Raw genomic sequence first — 21,340 nt, forward strand, 5'->3', positions numbered from 1 at the left:
CTGATACCACACTTTCAAGGACTTTCTACTGGCAGTGTTATTCTCTTAGCTCTCATTCATCTACTCATTTGACAGCAGTCACTTAATTCCTGGTATCAAAATAATGTATAAGCTATATAGTATTTGTTAGAAAACAGCCTGAAGAGCTGGCTATAGAAAGTGAATCTTGGACAAGGCCACTCAAATAGCCAARTGAGTAGAGGTACTACCAGCTTCCAGGTTTCTATTCTGTTGTCTTGGTGTCCATTCTAGCTCTGTTAGAAAGAGGCAAAAGGAAGTAGCCAGGTCAGGCTAAAGGACCTCCAAGGCCCAAAGTACTTCCTTCCACCTACCTTATTCCCTTCTCATTCCCTCGAAACCCTGCTTAGGCTATTGGGAACTCTTGCACCCTCTTAAGATTCCTATACCAAGTTACTTTAACCAGGAAGTATAAAAGAGCAGGAAGAAAAGGGACCAAGGAAGCAGAGAACAGCACGAGGCTGTGCTGACAGGCCTCCAGATATTCRGCTTACCAGGGCTCAAGACATCTGTTGGTGGCTCTGACCAGCTTACAGCGAATCAGCAAATCTTTTCCAGAGTTTCACCAGCAGTCATTAAAGACTTCAAGCCAGTGCCAGAAGAGAGCTGTGTAACTACAAAGCCAAGCTGTACTAGTTCATGGCTAGCATGAGAAACAATATCCAACTCCTCTTCTACCTCTAAACACAAGCGAATGCATGCTTCCAAGTAGCTCTTGGATAAGAGACGTGCATGAAGGAAGAGGCTGATCTAGAGAAGTCTGAGGTTTTCAATTTGCTACTGACCAAGTTGTGCCCAGAGAGGGTTATATGGATGGGATTTTGCCAGCATGTTCACAGACTGTGATGTGCGTTTCTCAGAGAAGGCCTTTATAGGAGGGTGGTCAACTGGCATTACGGTTGGGACCCAAGCCAGATGATAAGTCAGCACCGCAGTTAACAAAGCAGCAAAGAACCTAGATGGAGAAAAGAAAAACATGAGCAACCTAATACCAGCAAAAAATATCCCATTAAATGCTTGAATATATCATGTGCACTAGGAAGCACACAAACTTTTAGGTAGTATGGGGGGGGATAAAAAGCTTACTGGTTTTTGTTGATTTGTTCTATCAAAAATGTAAATTCTTTAAGAAAACGCTGGCATAACTGGTTCTTTTCCAAGGTGYTGGACATCATATTAAGCCACACAGGCTCTGCAATCCTTGGAACAGAATATAGGTTCCAGATGGTAATTCTGCTCAGAGCAAGAAACCCCAAAACAAGTATTAACATACAGCATTTCAAAGTTGCATACATAAGTAATACTGATTTTTTTTGTATGACTGAGAAGACTCTTATCAAACTGGAGAAGTTCTCCAGACACACTAGAGTGCCAGAACACTAGTCTGTTTAATTAGTTTACCGATAACTTCTGATTCACTGAGGTATTATTACAACGGCTGTTTAAAGTGTCTTCACACGAACTGCATATCCTGCTTCCCTTTCTTGCATTTTTCTGTGTACTTGTACATGCAGAAGTGCATTTTGAGGAGGAAAAAGAAACCATTTTATTCACATTCTGGACACTACAAAATATGTATATTCCATATATGCTTCTTGTCTCTTTCCTAGGCTGTCCTTCTTGGATTCTGGCTACCTCTTCCTTTSTTAGGAATCTGAAAGAGTACACTCAACAGAAACTTTCCAGTTTTATTGCCTAGCACCTAGAGCTAGAGGTAGGCAATTCAACTGCTTGAATATAACAATTCAAGCATCTGCACAGATGTCAGTAGGAACCAACTTCTGATGAAATCTTCAAAGACTTTAGCTGCCAGTTCCAGCTATAGGTGAGCAGAACAGTACTACATTTACTCTCGTTCTCAAAATGGCTGAGACAGGCTGAAGTTTTCCAAAAACATTTACTCTATACCCAGCACAGAAAATTCAGTCATGCTAACCTCAAGACTGGTTAAATTAGAGTCTGCATTCAGTTGCTTATAATTGCAAGTGCTAAGTAACTTTAGAGGKGCATGAGAACAGCTCTCTTTCTAATTGAGAACTCCAACTCACCTGAATTCTCCCAGGGCATCCATGACACGGCTGATATAAACCTGCACTCTTTGGCTGGATTCTGCTATTTTTCTACAGCAGATCATGGCCTTGACACACAAAACACACAAAACACCTCCTTGTAAGATTCATAGTCTTCATTTTTTAAGCTTCATTAACATGTCAAGAYAATAACCCCAGAGCTACACAGCCACTCAGGACGGCAATAAGTGCCAATCTCCCTCTATCTCACCATGAAGGACCAATCCCTAAAGCTAGACATGGGGGGAGAAGAGAATATTTTGGAAAGAGGAAGGGAAAAACAGCAGACATTTGTCTCAATGACTGCATAGAAGGATAAAATATATTCTTTTCCACAACTTGCACAGTCAAGACAACATCAGAGGAATATGAGGGAAAGAAAACATCTGCAACATACAACCTTCCAATCTCTTTTCAGCTAGAAAAGAAACCACACTCCTTTTCAGCATGTGTTGCTAGTTCAAGGAAGACAAGTGCTAACTTTCTACAGTGGCTCAGGCTCAAGACTGCATCTGTAAGGATGGAGGGAAGCTTGGAACCACACAGCCTTCTCCCACTCCTGCCCAGACTTCATCTATCAGATCCTACAGTATTTCATTCTAGTTTGTCACTTATTTTTCCACATTAAGTAAAACTACTGTTCTGTACCTTTTCTATTGCATACTTTAGCTTGTTCATGTGAGATTCGAAAAGAGGGAAGTGAGAAAAAAAGAAATCCTGGAAGTGTCTCTGTGCTTCTTCTTTTTCAGGCAAAGAGAAGATTATGCTGATTGCAATTTTTTTCCTCCGAACCATTGCAGGATTGGAGCTGCAGCTTTCATCAGCCATACTAAACATTTCTTCAGTGGACCTGCAAGAGAGATTTGTTAGGACAATTACCCATGTCTTAAAGCCAATTTATCTTCTATCCATCTCTCTATACAGAGTTGAAGGAAATTCACACTTAAGTTTCCTCTGACCATCTACACAAAAATTTGTGGTCACTTCTCTGTTTACAGCAAATACCCAGCATTTTGATAGACAAGACCTGTGTTTACTAAAACAGACTGGAGAAAGACCAGAGAGGCCCTAGAGAGGCCAGCAGAAATTGTAGTGAAAGCCGTCTTCTGAAACAGAGCAACAAAATCCCTTCTTCAGGATTTACTTCAAAAAAATAATTAAAAAAAAAAGGTTAGAGGGAATCTGACAGAGCTGGGAACTGAATGCAGCTCTCAATGCTCCTGCACAGCTCCTCAGCAGCATGCCCATGACATTCTTCGATCTATACTGCTGTTCACAAGAGAAGTTGGAAAACACACTACTTGTACAGAATCTTAAGATGGCTGCTCTAAAGCAACTATTAAAAACGTGAAATAGAAGTTTCTATTTTAACTAAGGACAAAACATCACAACTTAGTAATTTACGGTGAAAACACAATTTAATGCCTACAAATRCATTCATGTCTAGCTCAAAATTTGCTATAGTTTAAAAAGCTGTTTCCTGCTAAAAAAAATATTAAACAGTGGCCATCTATTGTCTCCTCAAGCTGTTTTCTCACTTGATGGTTCTGTTAATTTCTCTCATCAGCGATGCTAGCTTTCAATATTATGCAAGGGGATCAATAGCGCTTAACACCTTCATTGCAAACCTGGACTATGGATCAGAGTACACCCTAAGTAGGTTTGTGGATGATGCCAAATTTGGGGTGATGGGGTGGGAAAATGGTCAATAGACTGGAGGGCATGCCTAATATTCCGAAGGGTCTTAACAAGAAACAGTCAAGTTCAATAACAAATTGTCATGCAGGGCAGAAGCCATGCACCTGAGACAGAGWATTCTCATACAATTTTATGGTTTGGGGGCTCACTGTTCAGGTAGCATCACACAGGCAAGGCCCTGGGTATGCTGCCAGGCACCAAAATGAACATGAGTCACTGTGCCTGGGAAGCAAAGAGTAACTGCCTATCGGGCTGTATTAGCAAGAGCCTAGCCAGCAAGTCAAGTGAATACTCCCCTCTGTACGGCAGTTAGGAGGCCACCTTAGAAGAACCATGTCCAGTCCACAAACTGGAGCACGTCCAGTGCAGGCCYACCAAAGTGGTAAGGAGCCCAGAGCACATGACGTGCAAGGAAAGTCTAAAAGCCTTGGGTTTGTTCAGCAATTTTCTACTACCCAGTGGGTGGTTATACAGAAGATACTCTTCTCAGAGGTGAACAGTGACTGTCATCCTTTGGCTGTAAATTAGATGAAGCACAGAAATTTCTGGTTGTATATTAAAAAAAAAAAATCACAGAAAGAAATTAGACAATGCAACCAGCTGCCCAGAGGCTGTGAAATCCCTGTTCTCGGAGATTTTTAAAATTCAACAAGACAATGTTCCCAAGCAACCTGATCTAACTTCCAGGTTAGTCCAGCTTTGAGCAGGTGACTGAATTAGATGACCTCCAGAGGTCTCTGCCTAAAATTTTCTGTGTTTGGACAAAAGGGTGGCAATCCTTCCACTGCATTCCTTCACAAATACTTGCACTGCAGACTAAGGACTGATGATCCTGGATTTGCAGAGCTATTTTCTCTGGTTTCAAGTTTCTGAATTTCACCATGGAAAAATATACTAAGTAAAAAAAAACATATATATATATATATATGTATGTATATATACACACACATACATACACATATATGATTAAAACAGTACGGTCAGAATTTCCTTCAGAAAGAAAATTTTAATTTAATAATAGTGTTTAAGCTATGTTGAGAAACTGTGGGAGGAARAGGGAAAGAATGGACAGGAGAAAAAAAAAAGCTGTGAGAACACAAGTAAATACATTTAGATCAGCAGCTCCTGTGGTGACAGCTTGCAAGTTAAAACCGCAACAGGAGTGAGTAGTACAATTAAGATTAAGGTTTTCCACATCAGAATTATATTGAAATGGAGCTTGAGGCATTCACAGGTTACTGTGAAGCAACTAACAAGAGGAAAGGCCTAAATGTTAAACTTATTTTCTAAGTTCATTCTAAGAATAACTAGTTTACAGTATAATTGGTTTGACAAAGTTATATATAAACAAAAATTTCTCAGAGAGATGAGTCCAGGAATACAGGAAAAGAAACAAACAACAAAAAAAAATCAGCAAAAATAGTTTGTGGGAAACACGTTAGACAAAAACATAACCTCATTTGAACTTCAGGAACTTACATGCAGAGACAGAAATTCTCAAGGAAGTTGGAAAAAGATGGTCAATCRGCATCTAAGAAACATCACAAATGAAGTTTTTGTACTGCTTCCCAAGAATGGAAATTGAAGAACTAAAGTCTGACTGTGAGAGGCCTTTTCAACAAAGCTGCTAATCTAGCTTGTCTGCTAATTAACTACATGGGAGTTCCAGTTAGATGTTCTATTTCCTTTGAGCTATTGGCCTAAAATATCAGTTAGAGACTGTACAAACTGAAGTGTAAACTCTGCTGTCATAGATTCAGCAAGGAACCCACTGTTTCACTAGCATGTGATTAGAAAACAAATACCTGAAGAACCTCTTTGGCTTAGAAAGAATCCCAGACCAAAAGCAGTTCCAGATAGCAGAATTAATAACGTCTGCTTTCCAAGATCTTTTCCAAGCATGGATTCTCCAATATGGAACAATGACAGTGAATAAGCAGCTTAATAAGGCTACCTTACTTTTTTCTGTAATGCTTTCAAGAACTCTGTGAAACTTTGGGTACTTCTTTTACTGGGCTAAAATTGTCTTATTTGCTCCTCAATGTTTTAATTCATTTGGCATACATAGCCTTAGGAAACTTGGCTAAAAAGTACTTMTGTCTATTGAACTAAAACGCTTGCTATCTCATTCTTGTCTGCAAGAATGAATTAGAAAACAGCATTGCTGCATTTTAACTGTTGCACGATTCCTCATGTTAAAAATGATTCTGTGAGAATACTCTGGGAACAGGTTCAAGTGATGCCCCTAGGGAAAGTAAACTATAGCACAATTAAAACATATTTGCAATTGGCCTTTTCTAAAAGGAGTATTTTTTTTAAATGATCACTATTCATTAGCAGCTTTTTTAAGCTTACTTGAAGATAGTGAGGAGAGAAAATACACACAGCAGGTGTTTCTTGTAGCCCTTCACTAATTCCATGATGTCTCTGGGTGCAGGTGGATGAGCACATATGAGCAGATAATCGAGATTCATTTGCTATTTTGCCACTGATGAGGGAGGAATTTGCTTATTAGCTACGAAAGGTCTGTTGCATTCCATGCTTTGTTATGCCACTGAGCTACAAAAGCTAATAAAATTCCAAAACAGAAGCCAAGCCTTTTGATCACAGCTCTTTTTTTCTTCCTGTTTTGGCATAAGTCACATCAGGAACATCCTGTACCAGCCAAGAGAGTCGTCATGGGCTATTACTCCAAAATTTCAATAAACTATTCACTAGTCAGACTTCATCATACTGTAAGGTAATTATGGCAGCAATGCTCTTACAATCTTTCATCTTAACAGGCTATTCTGCTTTTACAGAAATAGTTCAACTTGCTTTTCAAAATGGGGTCTTTTGATACAATTGTTTTTATTGAAGGTGTATAGGCTATGTATTTCAAACCAAATCTTGTTGCTCATATTCAGCCAAAAATTGATCTTTCTTCATATTGGCAGTCTCAGACAATATGAACAGAAGTCAGTGTGAAGTGAGAGTCCTTTTTATAACAGGATTTGTCCTCTTAAAGGAAAGGATGCCTAAGTTCTATTTTGCTATTGCTACCAAACAGCTGTTGTAAACAGAAAGCAGCTGCACTCACCACCTTGGAATAATTCCATTCTCTAAACTGGTTGTCTGACTTCGGAGCCAGCGACGTTGATAGCTGCTAGAGGATGATGAAGAGCTTGGAGATGGAAAAGGAGTGACCAGAAGACTGCTCAGAGATGCTATCAAGAAAGCAAAAAACCCCAAAATACATTGAATTATAGTGAGTGCTGGTTGAACGTTTTCCTTTATATCCTAACCTGAAACAAGTTTCTGTGAATACTGGTCTTACTTGCTGACCTTTCTAAACAGTTAGTACATTTTCACATAATTCACTCCCAATAGGAGAGATGATTATCATTTTAAGCAATTCTTGCTGCCTTAAGATATTTTCTTCTCWGAGGTCCTTTTTACTAGAGTACACTTAGTTGTCTTACTCAAAAGCATTCTGTCTTAAGAGATGTTATCCTCCCYTTACAACAGGCAGATGGCAAGCCTCTCCCTACTCAGTGCAAAAGCCTCTGCTCTTCCCTTGCTTTAGGGTGAAGACTCCAGCCAATTTTTCTGTAGCTTAGTACAGAGAAGAAAGAAGAACTCCAAAGAATTACAACTGTAAACAAAGAATATCATTAAAAATATTCTTACATATAGACTTGGAGGGGAAAAAAAACACAGAAGGAAAATGCTTAGCAGATCCAGGAAGTTTGGATTGATGGGTCATAAGGTACCTAAAACTTCAGGCRAATCACAAAGTGTAACAATTACAGAACTAGGCAAATAAAACAGCAGATACCTGACCGAGCAATGCCGCTGTCTCTGTCCTCATTTTGTCCTCTACTTGGCATATCAACAGGTGTGCTGTGTGCTAAAACAGATCAGATCAATAGAAAATATTACATAACTCATCATACTATTTGTCAGTTTGAAAAAAGATGTTTAAGCTTAAAGGTCATACAACAGCAAAGTTACATCCTGTACTGTTGCTCCAAATAAGCAGAGTATGGTGTGAGCAGAGCTGATAGCAAACAGCATTTCTATACTGAACATYATATCACTAAAAGTCGGTTACTCACTCCAACTGAAGACATTTAAGCACCCTGAGAATGTGAATATAGTTTACATTACGGGAAGTCAGATGGGCTCTGAAACCAGACTGCTGCTACCCCCCCATTTGTCACTCTGGAATTTTTTTKKGGGGGGKGGGGGCGGCGAGGGGGATGAAATTGTCATTTTGAACAGGCTAACATTTTAATGGAACAGTCAAATACCAGTTCCATTAAGCTTCAGATTCACTCCTCAAGTAAGTATTTACTACTTACAAAGCCTCACAAAGAGAAACACTCAGCCTACGTTGTACTACATTGAAGTGTTAGTAGTGCAGATTCACTCAAATTGTAGGGCATGCAAGATTTGCACAAGCTGTGAAAACTGCGTTGGTGTTCCAGTTTGTATTTCTGCAATTAACAGAACTAATTAAGTCTAAGATCTACCCACCTGCATGGGTCATCAATATGCCTGTAAAAGGAGACTACATAAAGTAGGAAGTTTTGAAAATTAAAGAAATTGATATTGTGAAATGAAAAAAGCCTTAAAAGTTCCCAGATAGTTCAAGAGCCAGAAAAGCTGCACACCAGCAAGATAGCTGCCCACTAGCAAGAAATCACATATAAGCCAGGAAACATAAGTTCTCTAAGAAATGTAAGGGCTCATTTATTATCAAACATATATTACAGAAATATCTTTAAAATTGAACACAGGAGTTAGAAACAGAAGATGAACAAGAATTAATTCGGTCAGCACTTCTTGGAAGAAAAATTAAAGTATAAACTCAGTTTTGCCTGTTTTCACTGTGTTAGCCCTTTCCATTTCTAAAGAGTAATTATGAGTCTCCTGTGAGGATTCAGAAGAAGCTGGACTTGTGTGTACATGTGGATGGGTCACACTGTGGTTGGCATTCCACACAAACCTGCAAAGAAAGAAGCACTGCGGATGAGCCGGAGGGGGCCTCCTTCAGACACACCCTGCAGCAGTTTGCTACTGCACATCTGTAACATACCTAGGAAACAAAAGCAACGTAGAGAAAATGGAAAATGCACAAAAAAAAAGAGGCGGCACAGGAAAAAAAAAGAAAAAARAAACCAAACTAAATGAACAGATGGCCTCATGTTGTGAAGAGGACACAGAACCTGAAAATATTTACCTAAATTACTTCCACTGCGACAGGTTCCCAAACCATTCTGATTAGAGCTCAGCTTTCCCAGGCTGGGATCTTGGTTGATGTATTCAAAGCTATCTTGTAAGCTAAAAAAGGGGAAAGAGGAAAGAGTGTTTCTAAAGAAGGTGGTTAACAGTCAATATTAGCTTGAGGAGTAAGCTTATTTTATTCAGAAAAAAGAAGGCTCAAGGTTAACTTTATAACCAAGTTCATGGACCAGTAGGTTTTCTGAGAGTATAAAGAAACAGCCATTTATTTTCCACAGCAAGCTCTCTCTTTGAATTATTATAAAGTTGTGTGTCACATTTAGGATTCAGTTTATTCATATTTCCTTGTTTCTGGGACATCTAAAACATGAACAGATGAGAAACACTACATCTTCCATCACTGTTGAAGGAAACAGGAGCAAGATACAAGGACACAAAGCTGACTCAACACACACCCTCCTTCTTTACCCTTCTAGCAGTCAGCAGAGATGGAGTCACAAGCTTTGAGTGTTTAAAGCATCTGACCTCTGAAGCCTGTTGCATGCTCTGGACAAATTAAGGAGTGGAAAGCGTGTGAGTTTTTTTTTTTTTTTAATTTGGGTAGACTAGCTAAGAGCTACTAATTGAACACTTCTCCACTCCTTGTATTCTCCATTTCTCTTTTGCCAGTCCCTTCCACTTCAGCTAAGTTAAATTTAGAGGCAATGACATAAGGTCTACAAAAGGAGAAAAGGTAGTAAGAAAGACGACAGAATAGRTGGGGAGGAGAGGAGAAAAACAAAGATGCTTACTTATTGTTGCTTCCACTGAAGCTTCCTATCCTGGCTGAGAASACTTTACTTATCATCAGTTGTGGGGGAGAGCTGAAAGGATAAACAGTCATTTAAGTGAGTCATCAATTCCAAGTGCTTGACAAGACATGAGTATCACAGAAAAGGACGCTCACCGTATGTAGTGAATTTTCAAGGTGGAACCTTTGTAACTCATTGCCACTGAGCCAAACATCATTTCTCCTAGCATGTTGACATCAGAGGCTGGTCTGGTGTACTAGACAGACAACAAGATGGAAAGAGACAGTCAGTAAAGAWGGAAAGAGTCAACAGTAACCCAACATACTATTTTTATTTAACATAGTGCTATAGTAATACATTTCGAGTGGAGAATACAAATGAGCTCTGCTTTTCCATGCAGCGCGACAGATCCAGCGTGGCTCTCGCACAGCGTGCGAGTGCAAGATGATGTTGTTTGGCTCACTAGAACGGCCACTGGTACCATTGTTCCACAGGAACCCCCATGGACAAGAAAAGACAGAAATCAAAAAAACAAAAAAAAAAAACAAAAAAAAACAAAAAAACCCAAACAATTACATATCCAAAAAATAGCTATGGCCCAGCAACATTCTCACAGAACAGAGTGCTTGATGAGACCTGTAACTTTCATATGACTTAATATTTTGTGGCCTGGATCCCCAAGCAGTAAATTTCCTTCCTGATTCAAATTAGTAAGTCCTCCTTTAATGGCCTTATAAAAAGCTTCTTGGAAGCATCTTTGTGGAGACTGTTTCTGAGCATAACAAGTCCCATTTTCATCATCTTTCAAAAATCCAGCATCAATAGCAGATACAAAGAGAAGTTTGTTAATGCTGAAGGAAATAGTTTGTTCTCTAATTTAACCAAGTTTTTTTTTTTCCCTATCCTAATCTATACACACTTCAAATTACAGTATTCTAGACAAAGTACTTGTGCTTTTACTGATGGACAGCCAAAGTACCTAAAAGAAGTTGTTAGTTTCTTTTACAAATTTCATGTTGCTATAAAAACAGACTAAAGGGACTCTAATACACCATTTTCAACAGCCTCTTCAAGAYGTATTTGTAGCATAGACAGATTTCCTTTAAAAGAAAAAGAGACTGCTGTATGTCAACTTTATGACTTAAATAATAATGCTATTAGTTTCGGGGGTAAAATTTTAAATAAGACTAAGAACTGAAGATGCACCCATGTGTTCTTACTCTACAATTCTTCAAAGACTGGATAGAAATGTCACACTTCATACAAATTTGTAATATACTAGAAGTATAACTAGTCATTCAGTGCAGGCAAAGTTAGGGCTTATAGTAAAGCTCTTTAGTAAAAAAACATCCACGAACAGTGATGGAGGGCATTACCTGATACTTCGGTATCTGTTCTTTAATACTTTGCATACAACTTATCGAGGGGCTATGGGAAGAAACTTTGTTGTTCCCATTGCTTGCTTGGCAGTTCTTGGCAGAAGTCTTTACAGAAGCATCCTCTGTTATCTTCTGTGTCAAAACAGAACAATATGATGAAAACAAAGCAAAAACATGGAAATTTCCATTTGTAAATATACCGTGGGAAGATTGTTAAAATACAGTTCAGAAAAAAAACCCTCTTATTCAGATAAAAGATACATTTAGGTTTTTAAAGGAAAAATAACAATGCACAGAGAAAGCACAGAATTACCCTGCCATTTAAATGCTTTTTAGAGAAATAAGYATAGTACCAGAGTAATGCTTAGAATAATTAGTCAGATAAAGTTTGAGTAGAAGTTCACTCGCAACTGTTATGCAAAGAAGAGCGGAATAAATAACTTCTCTTTTTTGTAAAAGTTTAAGTTACAGTGACTGCACAGGATTCTCTATTAATTTTAAAATAAATTTAGTATGTTTAAAAAACCTTTATGCATGTGGCCTGAGACTTGTCTTTCTTATTTTATCCCATATTTGCACTCCTTTTGTGCAGCTTTTCTTGGCATGGCATTTATGTAACTGCTGCTTATCTAATCCCAGTGTGACCATCGCTAGGTGGTTACAAATGCACAAATGTTAGTAGTCACATGTTTAACAAGCTATTGACTAAAAATGCCCTAATAAGTGGTCTGGTGTATGCCATCTGCAGAAAGAACAGGARATTTGATTAAGAACACTGAAAAGAAATGGAATACACTAAACAAACATATGGTTAAATAGAATACAGCTCTAATTCCCTTAAGTAAGTTTACTGCATATTTTAAAAGATAAACAGTGTACTTGAATAGCTGATATGCAGAAGCTTTACTGTGCTTTAGAAGACTGATTATAGATTAATACATAGTACACACACTCACGTCCTTGATTTCAGTTTAAGTAGGACTGAGCTTAAGAGTAATTTTGCCTTTAGTTTAAATGAATTAAGTCCTAGGCTCACTGCTTGATAACATATCAAACAACAAATAGGACCAACCATTCAAATTGTTTCCAACACTTGCATCTACTTGACATTCAAAATTGTTTGGCTTATTTAAAGGCTACATGCATCACTGTCTGACCAGAAAAGAGATTATATTCTGTACCATGTGTTACAAAGTTGGCTATAATCTTTTACATCAGTGTTGCATAGAGTTTTTGATAGGGCATTTTGGAGTTAATCTGAAGTATTAGTAGTAGTATAATACCTAAAGTATTAAAGTAAGTGGAGTAATCCCAGCATTTAGATAAAATTAAAAATACATTTTTTCCCCCCACACATTTCCCCCTCACATGCTGTGTGTTTTAAAACAGTTTTAAGACACAAAATAATAACCCTGATACTGAGACTTGTAACTCAAGGAGGAAATAAATAAATAAAATAAAAGATTAACAGACTAATCTGACCCATTTATCCTCATAAGCAGATGATCAGTCATCAGCAGATGATGCTCAGCTTTAACAATTTGGCTTAAGCCCAGAAGGATATTTTTTCAGTGTGACTGAAATAGGAAGGTGCTTAAATAATGGCAATTTGTATCTTAAGTTCTACCTAAGAGTCATTGCTACAAGTCATTGCTATTTCTGAACTTTATAGCTAGCAACCATGCTAGTCTGCTAAACTAAAACTGCCAGCTATAACAAAAGCATTAAACAAAAATATTTTTTGAAACAGTTTAGTACAGGGAAAAAAAAAGCACAGCGCTAGTAGTGAAAAACTATTGTTTTGCTTGACTTAAAGTCACTTAAGTTTGCTAAAACGTTCATAATTTGAGTGCATGGAGAGTGGCACAAAGAATTTGCATCTTGACAGCACCTATTCTTGTTTCTGTTTGTGTCATAAAAAGTTTGTGTGACTATATGCATCATGCATCAGTCTTGCACATTAAGGGTTAGCTGAAGCAGAGTTGTTTTAAATTCACAAAAAGCTAAACAACTTTACTGATCCAAACACTAAAGGAAGATGAGTACTTTTAGAGGCATACTAGATATCACTGGAATAATGGCACTGTGCAACCTAGGTTAACAAGAAGCAGTCTTATTCAGCATTAAAGGAAATACTCTAACTAAAGTGATATAAATTGCTTTGCCTGAAATCAAGACAGAGCCTAAAYTGTTCAGTATTAGTACCATATTTATATCTAAAGATGCCAAATACTAGGTATGTGTTCACTGACTTTTTGGAATCTAAAACACTCTTTTTGCAGTTATCACAGAATTCAGATCAAGTGAAAGATCACAAACCAGATTAAGAACTTGACATTGTCTTTTTAAAATTCCTACTTTGGGGGAGGGAAACAAAAGATTAGCAGAATAGAAGTAAAATTAGCATTTCATACCTGAACCACAGCTTCATCAATTTTGCGGACTGCTTTGGAATCAAATAAGACCTGTCTGCCTCTTCTCTCACAGTCTTGGTAAACTATCAGGCGGATTTCATTCAAGTCAAATTCTGAACAGGACCAGCTGTAGATTGTAAGCACAAAAGGTTAAGATATTGCACTTACTTCGCAGGCTCATTTAAGTGGAAAAAACAGATATTCAGCAAATGTACCTTTTATTCAATATTCACAAGAATCAGACTGCAGTCACAGAACTCTGAAAAGAACTCAAAGCATCCTCCAGATCAAATGTCCTTGATACACAGGCAGGCACATCCAGACCAAGCTTTCATCCACTCTTTATTCAAAGTTTTCCATAAAGACAGACAAAACTGCCTCAGCCATCTGTTTCAACATTTAACTACCCTTAAATGCATTCCTTCCCTCCCTCCCAGCCATGCAGTCTGGATTCTTATTTTTTGCAGTTCTCTTAGTGATAATAAAGAACAATTGATTACCATCATCTTTACTGTAGTCTTTTTTAAGCTGGACTATGCACTCTGTTATTCCCTTGTTTAAGTAACACAACCTCAATTCCTTTCAATCTTTTTCCTGCCAAAAAGCATGACATTTAAATGGCCTAATATGTTCACATCTTGCTTCACATGATGCCAGAAGCTGAACATAGTATTCAACCAAGACCTTATCAGCAAAAGAAGAAATATTGCTTCCCCGCATTAGGTATGACCTAACTTCTATTAAGCCTACTGCAATTGACATTTTCTTCTATTGCACTAGCATCATAGTTTCAACTTAGTCAGTTTGTGGTAACTACCACCTAGCACTACTCCTTAAGCATCCCAGAAGATTAAACCTGTCTGCCAAGTCTCAGAGTTCAAGATATTTCAGAATTCACAACTTAAGACAGTTTTGTCTTTACAGACCCTGAAATACTATAGATATTTACAGAAAGACTACAGTGAACATATGATTTTCCATTACYTAATTCTTGTAAGGGAAAAAACATGGTTTATGTTGTTTCTGTGATTTTTTCCTCTTTTGAGAAGTTTTAGGTATTACAGAGCGATCAGATTACTGAGATTTCATCCCGAACTATGATGAAACTAATATAATAAATGAAACCAAGATACTGCTAGCATTCCATCTCAAGTAAAACAATTCTCCTAACCCAGAATTCACCCACTTCTCCGAGATACTCCATGACACATGATTCTCTGTCTCCACAAGCTACTACACAAAATTGAAGCACATAACTGATCACAGCTAGAAGAGGAAGGGACATTCCTTCCTAATTCCAAATGGAGTCAGCCTACCCATCAGAGCACAGAGGTTTGGTTAGTATTACATTCAGCTACACAGAATGCTTTTCGTATGACAGGTTGGAACAAATGGAAAAAAAAACTGTCACAGGATACAGCAGTGCACAGGTAGCAATCTGGTGCTCAGTCACAGAATGTTTGAGGTTGGAAGGGACCTCTGGAGATCATCTAGTCCAACMTCCCTGCACAAGCAGGGTCACCTAGAGCATGTTAGACAGGGTTGCAGCCAGGCGGGCCTTGAAMATCTCCAGAGAAGGAGACTCCACCACCTCTCTGAGCAACCTGTTCCAGTGCTCCGTCACTCTCACAGTGAAGAAATTCCTCCTCACGTTCAGGTGGAACTTCCTGTGGTTCAGTTTTTGCCCGTTGCCRCTAGTCCTTTCACATAGGAAAGTCATTTGCTTCATCCCTGACCTGGATAGACTACCTYTAGCAGATGAGAGTACAACTGTTATTAATAGTTGTTGGCTTAACATATTGCATAGCAGACTTCAGTCAAGGCCACACYGATTTCCCACCAAAAAGATTTCATTTAGGAATTTTCCCAAGCTACACCTTACAGAGAAAAAAGGTGGGGAATGAATAGAAGACCACAAAATCCCTATACGGTTGGAAGACGAGAGTTTTTGAAGGTATTGTATTCCATATGCTGTTAACAGCTATAGATCAATAATGCAGTAAGCACCATCAACTCCTGCTAGAATCACAGTTAGGTTGCCATGGGTAACTGCTTTGGAAGTACACTCAGACTTGCAGATGAAAGTCAATACAAGTAAAGTCAAGTTAATTTCTTCTTTGTGCTTTATCTTGAATTTCAGAGATGAACTCCCCTTTCAACAGTCAGTAAAGACTAAATAAGCATCTTTCTTTCAATTTTGAAAGACCTTATTAACCTGAAAGATTTTACTCTTTCAACTACTTTTTGACAGAGAAAAAAAAAAAGGTAGATTCCTATCTACACTGCAAGGTAGTCAGATGCAAGTATACTTTGTGTACTACTACTATGTGAAGGTCCAATACACATCAAAGCTAGACCATGGAACAATGCTAAGGACTGTTTTGCCATTAACAGTGTGGAAACAGGTTGATGTGTTTGTAATAAGCTGCCTCCAAAATGCAAGGAGTGCCCGATCCTTATTTTCAAGTCTTCCTTTTCAAAGGGAGTCACAATATCAACTTAACCTGCATGAGATCAGACCTGATATCACTGTGGATGATGCCCAAAGATCCTACACACTTCACATGTACAAAGAGCTGCAACCACACAAAGTGTTTTGTAAGTCTGTTACTAGTTTCTCAATGCTCTGGCAATGCAAATTCATTTTAAGAAAAAATCCAATTAAACAGAATGCAGAAGAGAAGTCASAGCCATCAACAGATTTTCTAGTTTACCTCACGAATCTGATACCCTTTTCTAACAGCATTCCTCTTTAGTTACAGTTTACTCGCACACTTTGCGCAATAGACAATATCAGAATCATTCTTGAACTAACTATGCTGGCTTATTAAACAGGTAACAGGTCATCCTTCCTTTCAACAACAAAATAAAGGATTATCTCTACATCCTTAATTTAAATCATACATACGAGCAAAGCCTTACTTATCCTTAGAACTGGCACAACAGGGTCAGTAGTTCAGACCTAAGGACTACAAGCTTGAACTGAAAATGATTAATTTTAGGCACAGATTGAGACAATACAGCCCTGTATCCAGTCACCAGACTAACAGCATGCTTCATACTTGTGTTATGGAAGTTTATGTTCCCTTACTAACAGGTAACTCCCATATTCTGTGCTAAAGTGAGCTTAGTTAGTATTAGTGGTGTTTGTGTGCCAACTTCTATATAAGGAGTGAACTGAGTTTTATAAATTGGCTTCTACTTTAGCATTGTTAAAAGCCTGCTGAGGTGCCTTTGTACACTACATTTAGAGACTGTTGCAATCTTGGACCTTTGAACAGATTCTAGTACCAGATAGCAACAAGCTAAGTTAGCCAAAAATTACTAAACAAAAACTTTATGCGTCTAGCAGATTGAATTTATTTTAATGAAATCTTCACTTTCAAGCTCTGAATTACACAGAGTACACAGTCGTTCACATTACAGAAGTGATCCATCCTATTAAAGTCTCATCTGATGAGATCAAGCATCTCTACAGGCAAGGTAGAGAGGCCTATACACCCTGTGCTCTCATAACCTCCATGTGGAAACTAGCACTAGGCACAAGACTAATCAGATGACCAGGGTTATTTTTCCTTCACAAAAGCTGATGAGCAGACTGATTACAGCACTTCCACCCTTCATTGTTTAAGCCAGTTTACATAACATACAGCCCCCAAAACAGGGGCCAAGGGAACATTCAATTATTCCCTAAAAATAGTGTGTTAGAGAAAAGCACAGGCAGGACACAGCTTCACTGGTCAGCTCCACTCTCAGGTGTGTAAAAGTCAGAATCCCARTATTATTTGCTTATCGTTATAACAACTCCCTGCTTATTTAGCGATATGGAAAGGCATGATTCTTTTTCGCTATTCGCGTATGGTATTTTAGAAAAAGAGATAGAATTCCCTTAAATTACTAGCTCATATATAAAACGCAAAGACATATTTCTAAAAGAATATTAAGCTACACAGTTCAGACGTTAGAAAATAACAGTTCAAAGGTTTGAGTGAGAAGAAAAATCCCCTTCACTCTTGTAACTTTTTTTCTAAAAAGTAAGACGCAAACATCAGATATAGGCAATAGATATTTTAGCCTAACTATCAAAAAAAAAGGCTTAGATGAGCTCAGGCAATGTGTACGCATACACATTCACTTTGCTCAATTAAGTCACTAATCAATTTCAACCACCAGGTTTGACCAAGGGATACACATTTCAACGATCTATTTTTGTGAAGTATTTGGAAAAGATACTCCATACCCATTCCCATCTATGGCCACATTATACACATGTTAACTTTAATGAAACAAAAGTCTCATGCTGTATTTGCAAGGAAGAAGCAGAGGATAAGGAAAGAGAAGATTCTGTAAGTGTTGTATGAAAAGGTTCTACCATAACTTGCATACTATCAGATTGAGTTTTCTGTGCTCAAGACAAATTGTCATTAAAAAAATCCCTTAATCAGTTCTACTTTTGAAATAGAAAGCAACCCTCAACACATGCTTCAAAATAAGCCCTTATTTTCTGCTTGCAGCACTTCACAAGTTTTCAGTGGTATTCCCCATGCTGAATTACTACAATATTGATGTTTGATGAACTCAAAGAGTATCCTTTTAACTCACCACCACCACTTTGACTCTCCCCTACTGCATGGCTCAAGGTTCAGTTGCTTTCCTCATTGCTCATTTGGTAAAACCTTAATTGGCTTCTTTTTTCCTCTGTTTGTCTGAAGCAGCTCTCCTAACTATATGTGGCTGCTAGAGGGAACCACGTGACAGTAGTATGAGTAGTTTTGCCATATACACCTACTATACACCTACTACTATCAGTGTTACTTCTGATAATGAAATAAGATAATTCCTAGGGTAAGCTTTACATTTAGTGCAAATGTTTGACAAGAATAAAAGATACAATTATTACATTTGGATAACAAAGCAACTGCTGCTTCTTTCAGTCAGCTTAGAAGAAGCTTCCAAAAATAAAAGTTTCATGATACACTAACTGAAATATCATCTGCTTTGGCCCTCCTTATGTAAAACATGCTCTCTTTTTGCTTACATAAAAGCATTTTCTATCTTCAACTCTTGTGAAAGAGCTACTTAAAAAAAAAACCAAAATACTAAAATATCTTCTGTGTTCTGTGCTGAAACCACACATTCATAAGCCACTTTTAATAAAAAAGGTTACAAATACAACAAGCAAAATTAAGGATTTTGGAAGCTACCTAAATCCGAACTTACTACAAACTGATAAAACTGACTTTGACATCATAGAAAGGTAAGAAGGTGCTATGACTGAAATTCTAGAAACATCTAAACATTCAGCTAACTGGAACATTTCACTTTGGCTTAGAAAAATACATTATGCTAGGTCCTGCGTATCTTAAAAAACTACCTGAATTCATTAAATGAATGCAAGCCTATGTGGATATTCATATTTCAAGTGAAACATGGCTATTTTGACTGAATAAAACACCTTATGCAGTAACAAAAAGCAATCCCACAGATCATTTCTTCCCTCTTTGCAGCCTGTCCTCTTGCTCATCTCAGCTCTGGCAACTTCCATAAGCCACCTCAACTCTCTAGAACAGCAGAAATTTGCACGAGTCTAAGAAAGCTGATCAGAAGGGAAGCTGGAAAAGAGAAGGAAGATGCTGAAGACATCCAGAGAACCTCTACCTCCTGGTGGCACCAGAAATTATGCTAACCCACTTTACCCATAGAGCTGCACCTTTAGGAAAGGCCACTAAGAAAATACATTGCCTATACATTACAAATAAGGACAGGGGCTACTTGGGATGTTTGTTACGGTTTGGTTTCCTAACGTAATTTTCTACCAGCTTAGTGAGCTCGCCTCCTAAGCAGAGCCAGGTCTAAAAGAACCAGAAGCACCAGAGCCAGGACAAGAGGCAGAGAACAGGAGCATGCTGCCAGAAAGCAGAGGAAGGAAGGGGAATATGATTGCTCCTTTCAACACCAGCCACCTTTTTGAACAGTTCAGCTTATTTAAGCTCACCTTCAAATGTATCTTTCCAATGTCTGAAAGGCGGCAGAACTAATAACGTGATCTTCAGGACAAGAATAAGCTTTCTGTAGGTTTATACAGCAGGAATATCAACTTTGCTGTACTTGGAAAATGTCCAAAGATAATAAAACACTGTGGATAATATATACATGTTTTTTAAAAGCAAGCTGTGAGCTTTAAACAACTCTCAGATACCATGAACAAACTTTCTTTCCAGATTCTGTAATAGAATTATGTTTAAAAATTTGCTTCATTTTCTCCCAGTGTAGCAAATAAACCCTTTCTTCGACGCAAAATTTCTTTCACAACAGATATGAGACTTGAAAACAAGATCTTTTACTTAGCAGAAAACTAGTTTTTTTCTCCCCCCCAAAAAAGAAAAAATTATGCAAGTTCACCCCACACTGCCTCAAATCACTCAAATCAATATTTTCAGTTAATACAGATCCCAAACACTGATCTTTACAAAGAAAGCTTTCAGCTCACCTTTTTAGCAACCAACATGTATGCAAGAACTAGATAGCGGTCTATTTGTTGAAAGCTTATAGTTGAAAGCTTATAGTTGAAAGCTACTTCAGTTGACTTTGAAACACTTTAGAAAGATATTAACCACTATTTCAGTATAGCACCACGAGCTAAAGAAACAATAATAATAAAAAAACCCTTAAAACCATTTTGTTGTTTCTCAGGTCAGCAGTCCTGAAAGTAGAATTTGTACTCTAACATTCTAGATGAAAATTTGAGAGCAGCTACCCTGAACTGCATTTTCTTATTACAGCTAGACAGCAATAGAAACTAAGACATTAGAGACATCCTGGCACATAYCTAAAAAAAGCATCAAAAGGAGTTAAAGCTTTTCCTAGTCTATGTTACTTTGATGTAATGCTCTAGAGATCATTTATAAGTATTGCAGAGGGTTGTCCCTCTCCATTCTTCCTTCACTTCACAGCATTCTCCCCACTTCACTGCAAACTATTACTACTTGACCCATTAACACAGGATGTTAATAAAAAGGAAACTAATTAGAAAATTAGAAAGGAAAAGTAAGATTATCTCACCTTTATTTCACCTTAACTGAAAAGAAAGTCAATTATCCTTCAAACCTCAGTATGTACACAGAATATAGAGTCAAGAGCATAGATTCAGTTTCAAAAAACAAGGCTGGCTTTCTGGACTATCAATCACCATTATTAGCAAGACTACTGTCCTAGTAAAGCTTCCTAAGTTATTCACAGGTTAGCCTTTTAAGCATATGATTATAAACCCCAACATCATCTTAGAATATCCATTCTCTGTCAAAAATTATTTACACAAATAAAAGTCACATGCATACCTGTCTTGCAGCAGTTTAGTCACTCTGCTCACACAGCTGACACTTTGGTCTCCCAAAGATTTTCTGATCCTTTTATCCAGTTTGGTACAAGAGAGATTATTTCCAAGCAGTACAGTGTCGTTATTTCTTGCTGTTTCTATTTGTCCCCCCATGCCATTCGTAGCTTTTGGTGTACCACCACACATTGTCTTATGCTAAAGATGCTCTTGCAAAGCTCCTTCAAAAAACAAACACAGGCTGAAGAGATACAGCCTCAAGCAGATTTCTTTACTACAGATCAACCATTAACAATGGTAATTACTACTTTCTTCCCTAAACAGGAACACAGTCTACTGAACTTCTTAAGGAAGAAAAAAAACCACTTTTTTTTTTACAAGCCATTAATGCAGAAAGACAGCCATAGCTAAT

The 21,340-nt window shown here is 37.8% G+C and overlaps 1 protein-coding gene across 5 annotated transcripts in view; it reads right to left on the reverse strand.

Annotated features, from left to right (window-relative positions):
* The window catches only part of FNIP2 (folliculin interacting protein 2), a 52,782-nt gene that overhangs the window by 15,362 nt on the left and 16,080 nt on the right, over window positions 1-21,340 (reverse strand). Inside the window, exons 1-13 of one of the 5 annotated variants that reach the window (XM_085319889.1) lie at window positions 20,933-21,141; window positions 13,596-13,722; window positions 11,179-11,310; window positions 9,958-10,058; window positions 9,803-9,874; window positions 9,010-9,110; window positions 8,776-8,865; window positions 7,603-7,674; window positions 6,865-6,991; window positions 2,736-2,937; window positions 2,067-2,155; window positions 1,105-1,251; window positions 804-973 (exon numbers count right to left, since the gene is read on the reverse strand). In XM_085319889.1, the coding sequence (XP_085176015.1) occupies window positions 804-973; window positions 1,105-1,251; window positions 2,067-2,155; window positions 2,736-2,937; window positions 6,865-6,991; window positions 7,603-7,674; window positions 8,776-8,865; window positions 9,010-9,110; window positions 9,803-9,874; window positions 9,958-10,058; window positions 11,179-11,310; window positions 13,596-13,722; window positions 20,933-21,117 (1,615 nt within the window). In that variant the 5' untranslated portion in view covers window positions 21,118-21,141. Of the gene's footprint in view, window positions 1-803; window positions 974-1,104; window positions 1,252-2,066; window positions 2,156-2,735; window positions 2,938-6,864; window positions 6,992-7,602; window positions 7,675-8,775; window positions 8,866-9,009; window positions 9,111-9,802; window positions 9,875-9,957; window positions 10,059-11,178; window positions 11,314-13,595; window positions 13,723-20,932; window positions 21,142-21,340 lie in introns of those variants that run through there. The other 4 variants (XM_085319888.1, XM_085319890.1, XM_085319891.1 and 1 more) reach the window with 4 other exon arrangements.

Source organism: Rhea americana, unplaced genomic scaffold (genome assembly GCF_003343005.1).
Source record: "Rhea americana isolate MKP2758 unplaced genomic scaffold, rheAme1 scaffold_60, whole genome shotgun sequence".
NCBI lineage: Eukaryota > Metazoa > Chordata > Aves > Rheiformes > Rheidae > Rhea > Rhea americana.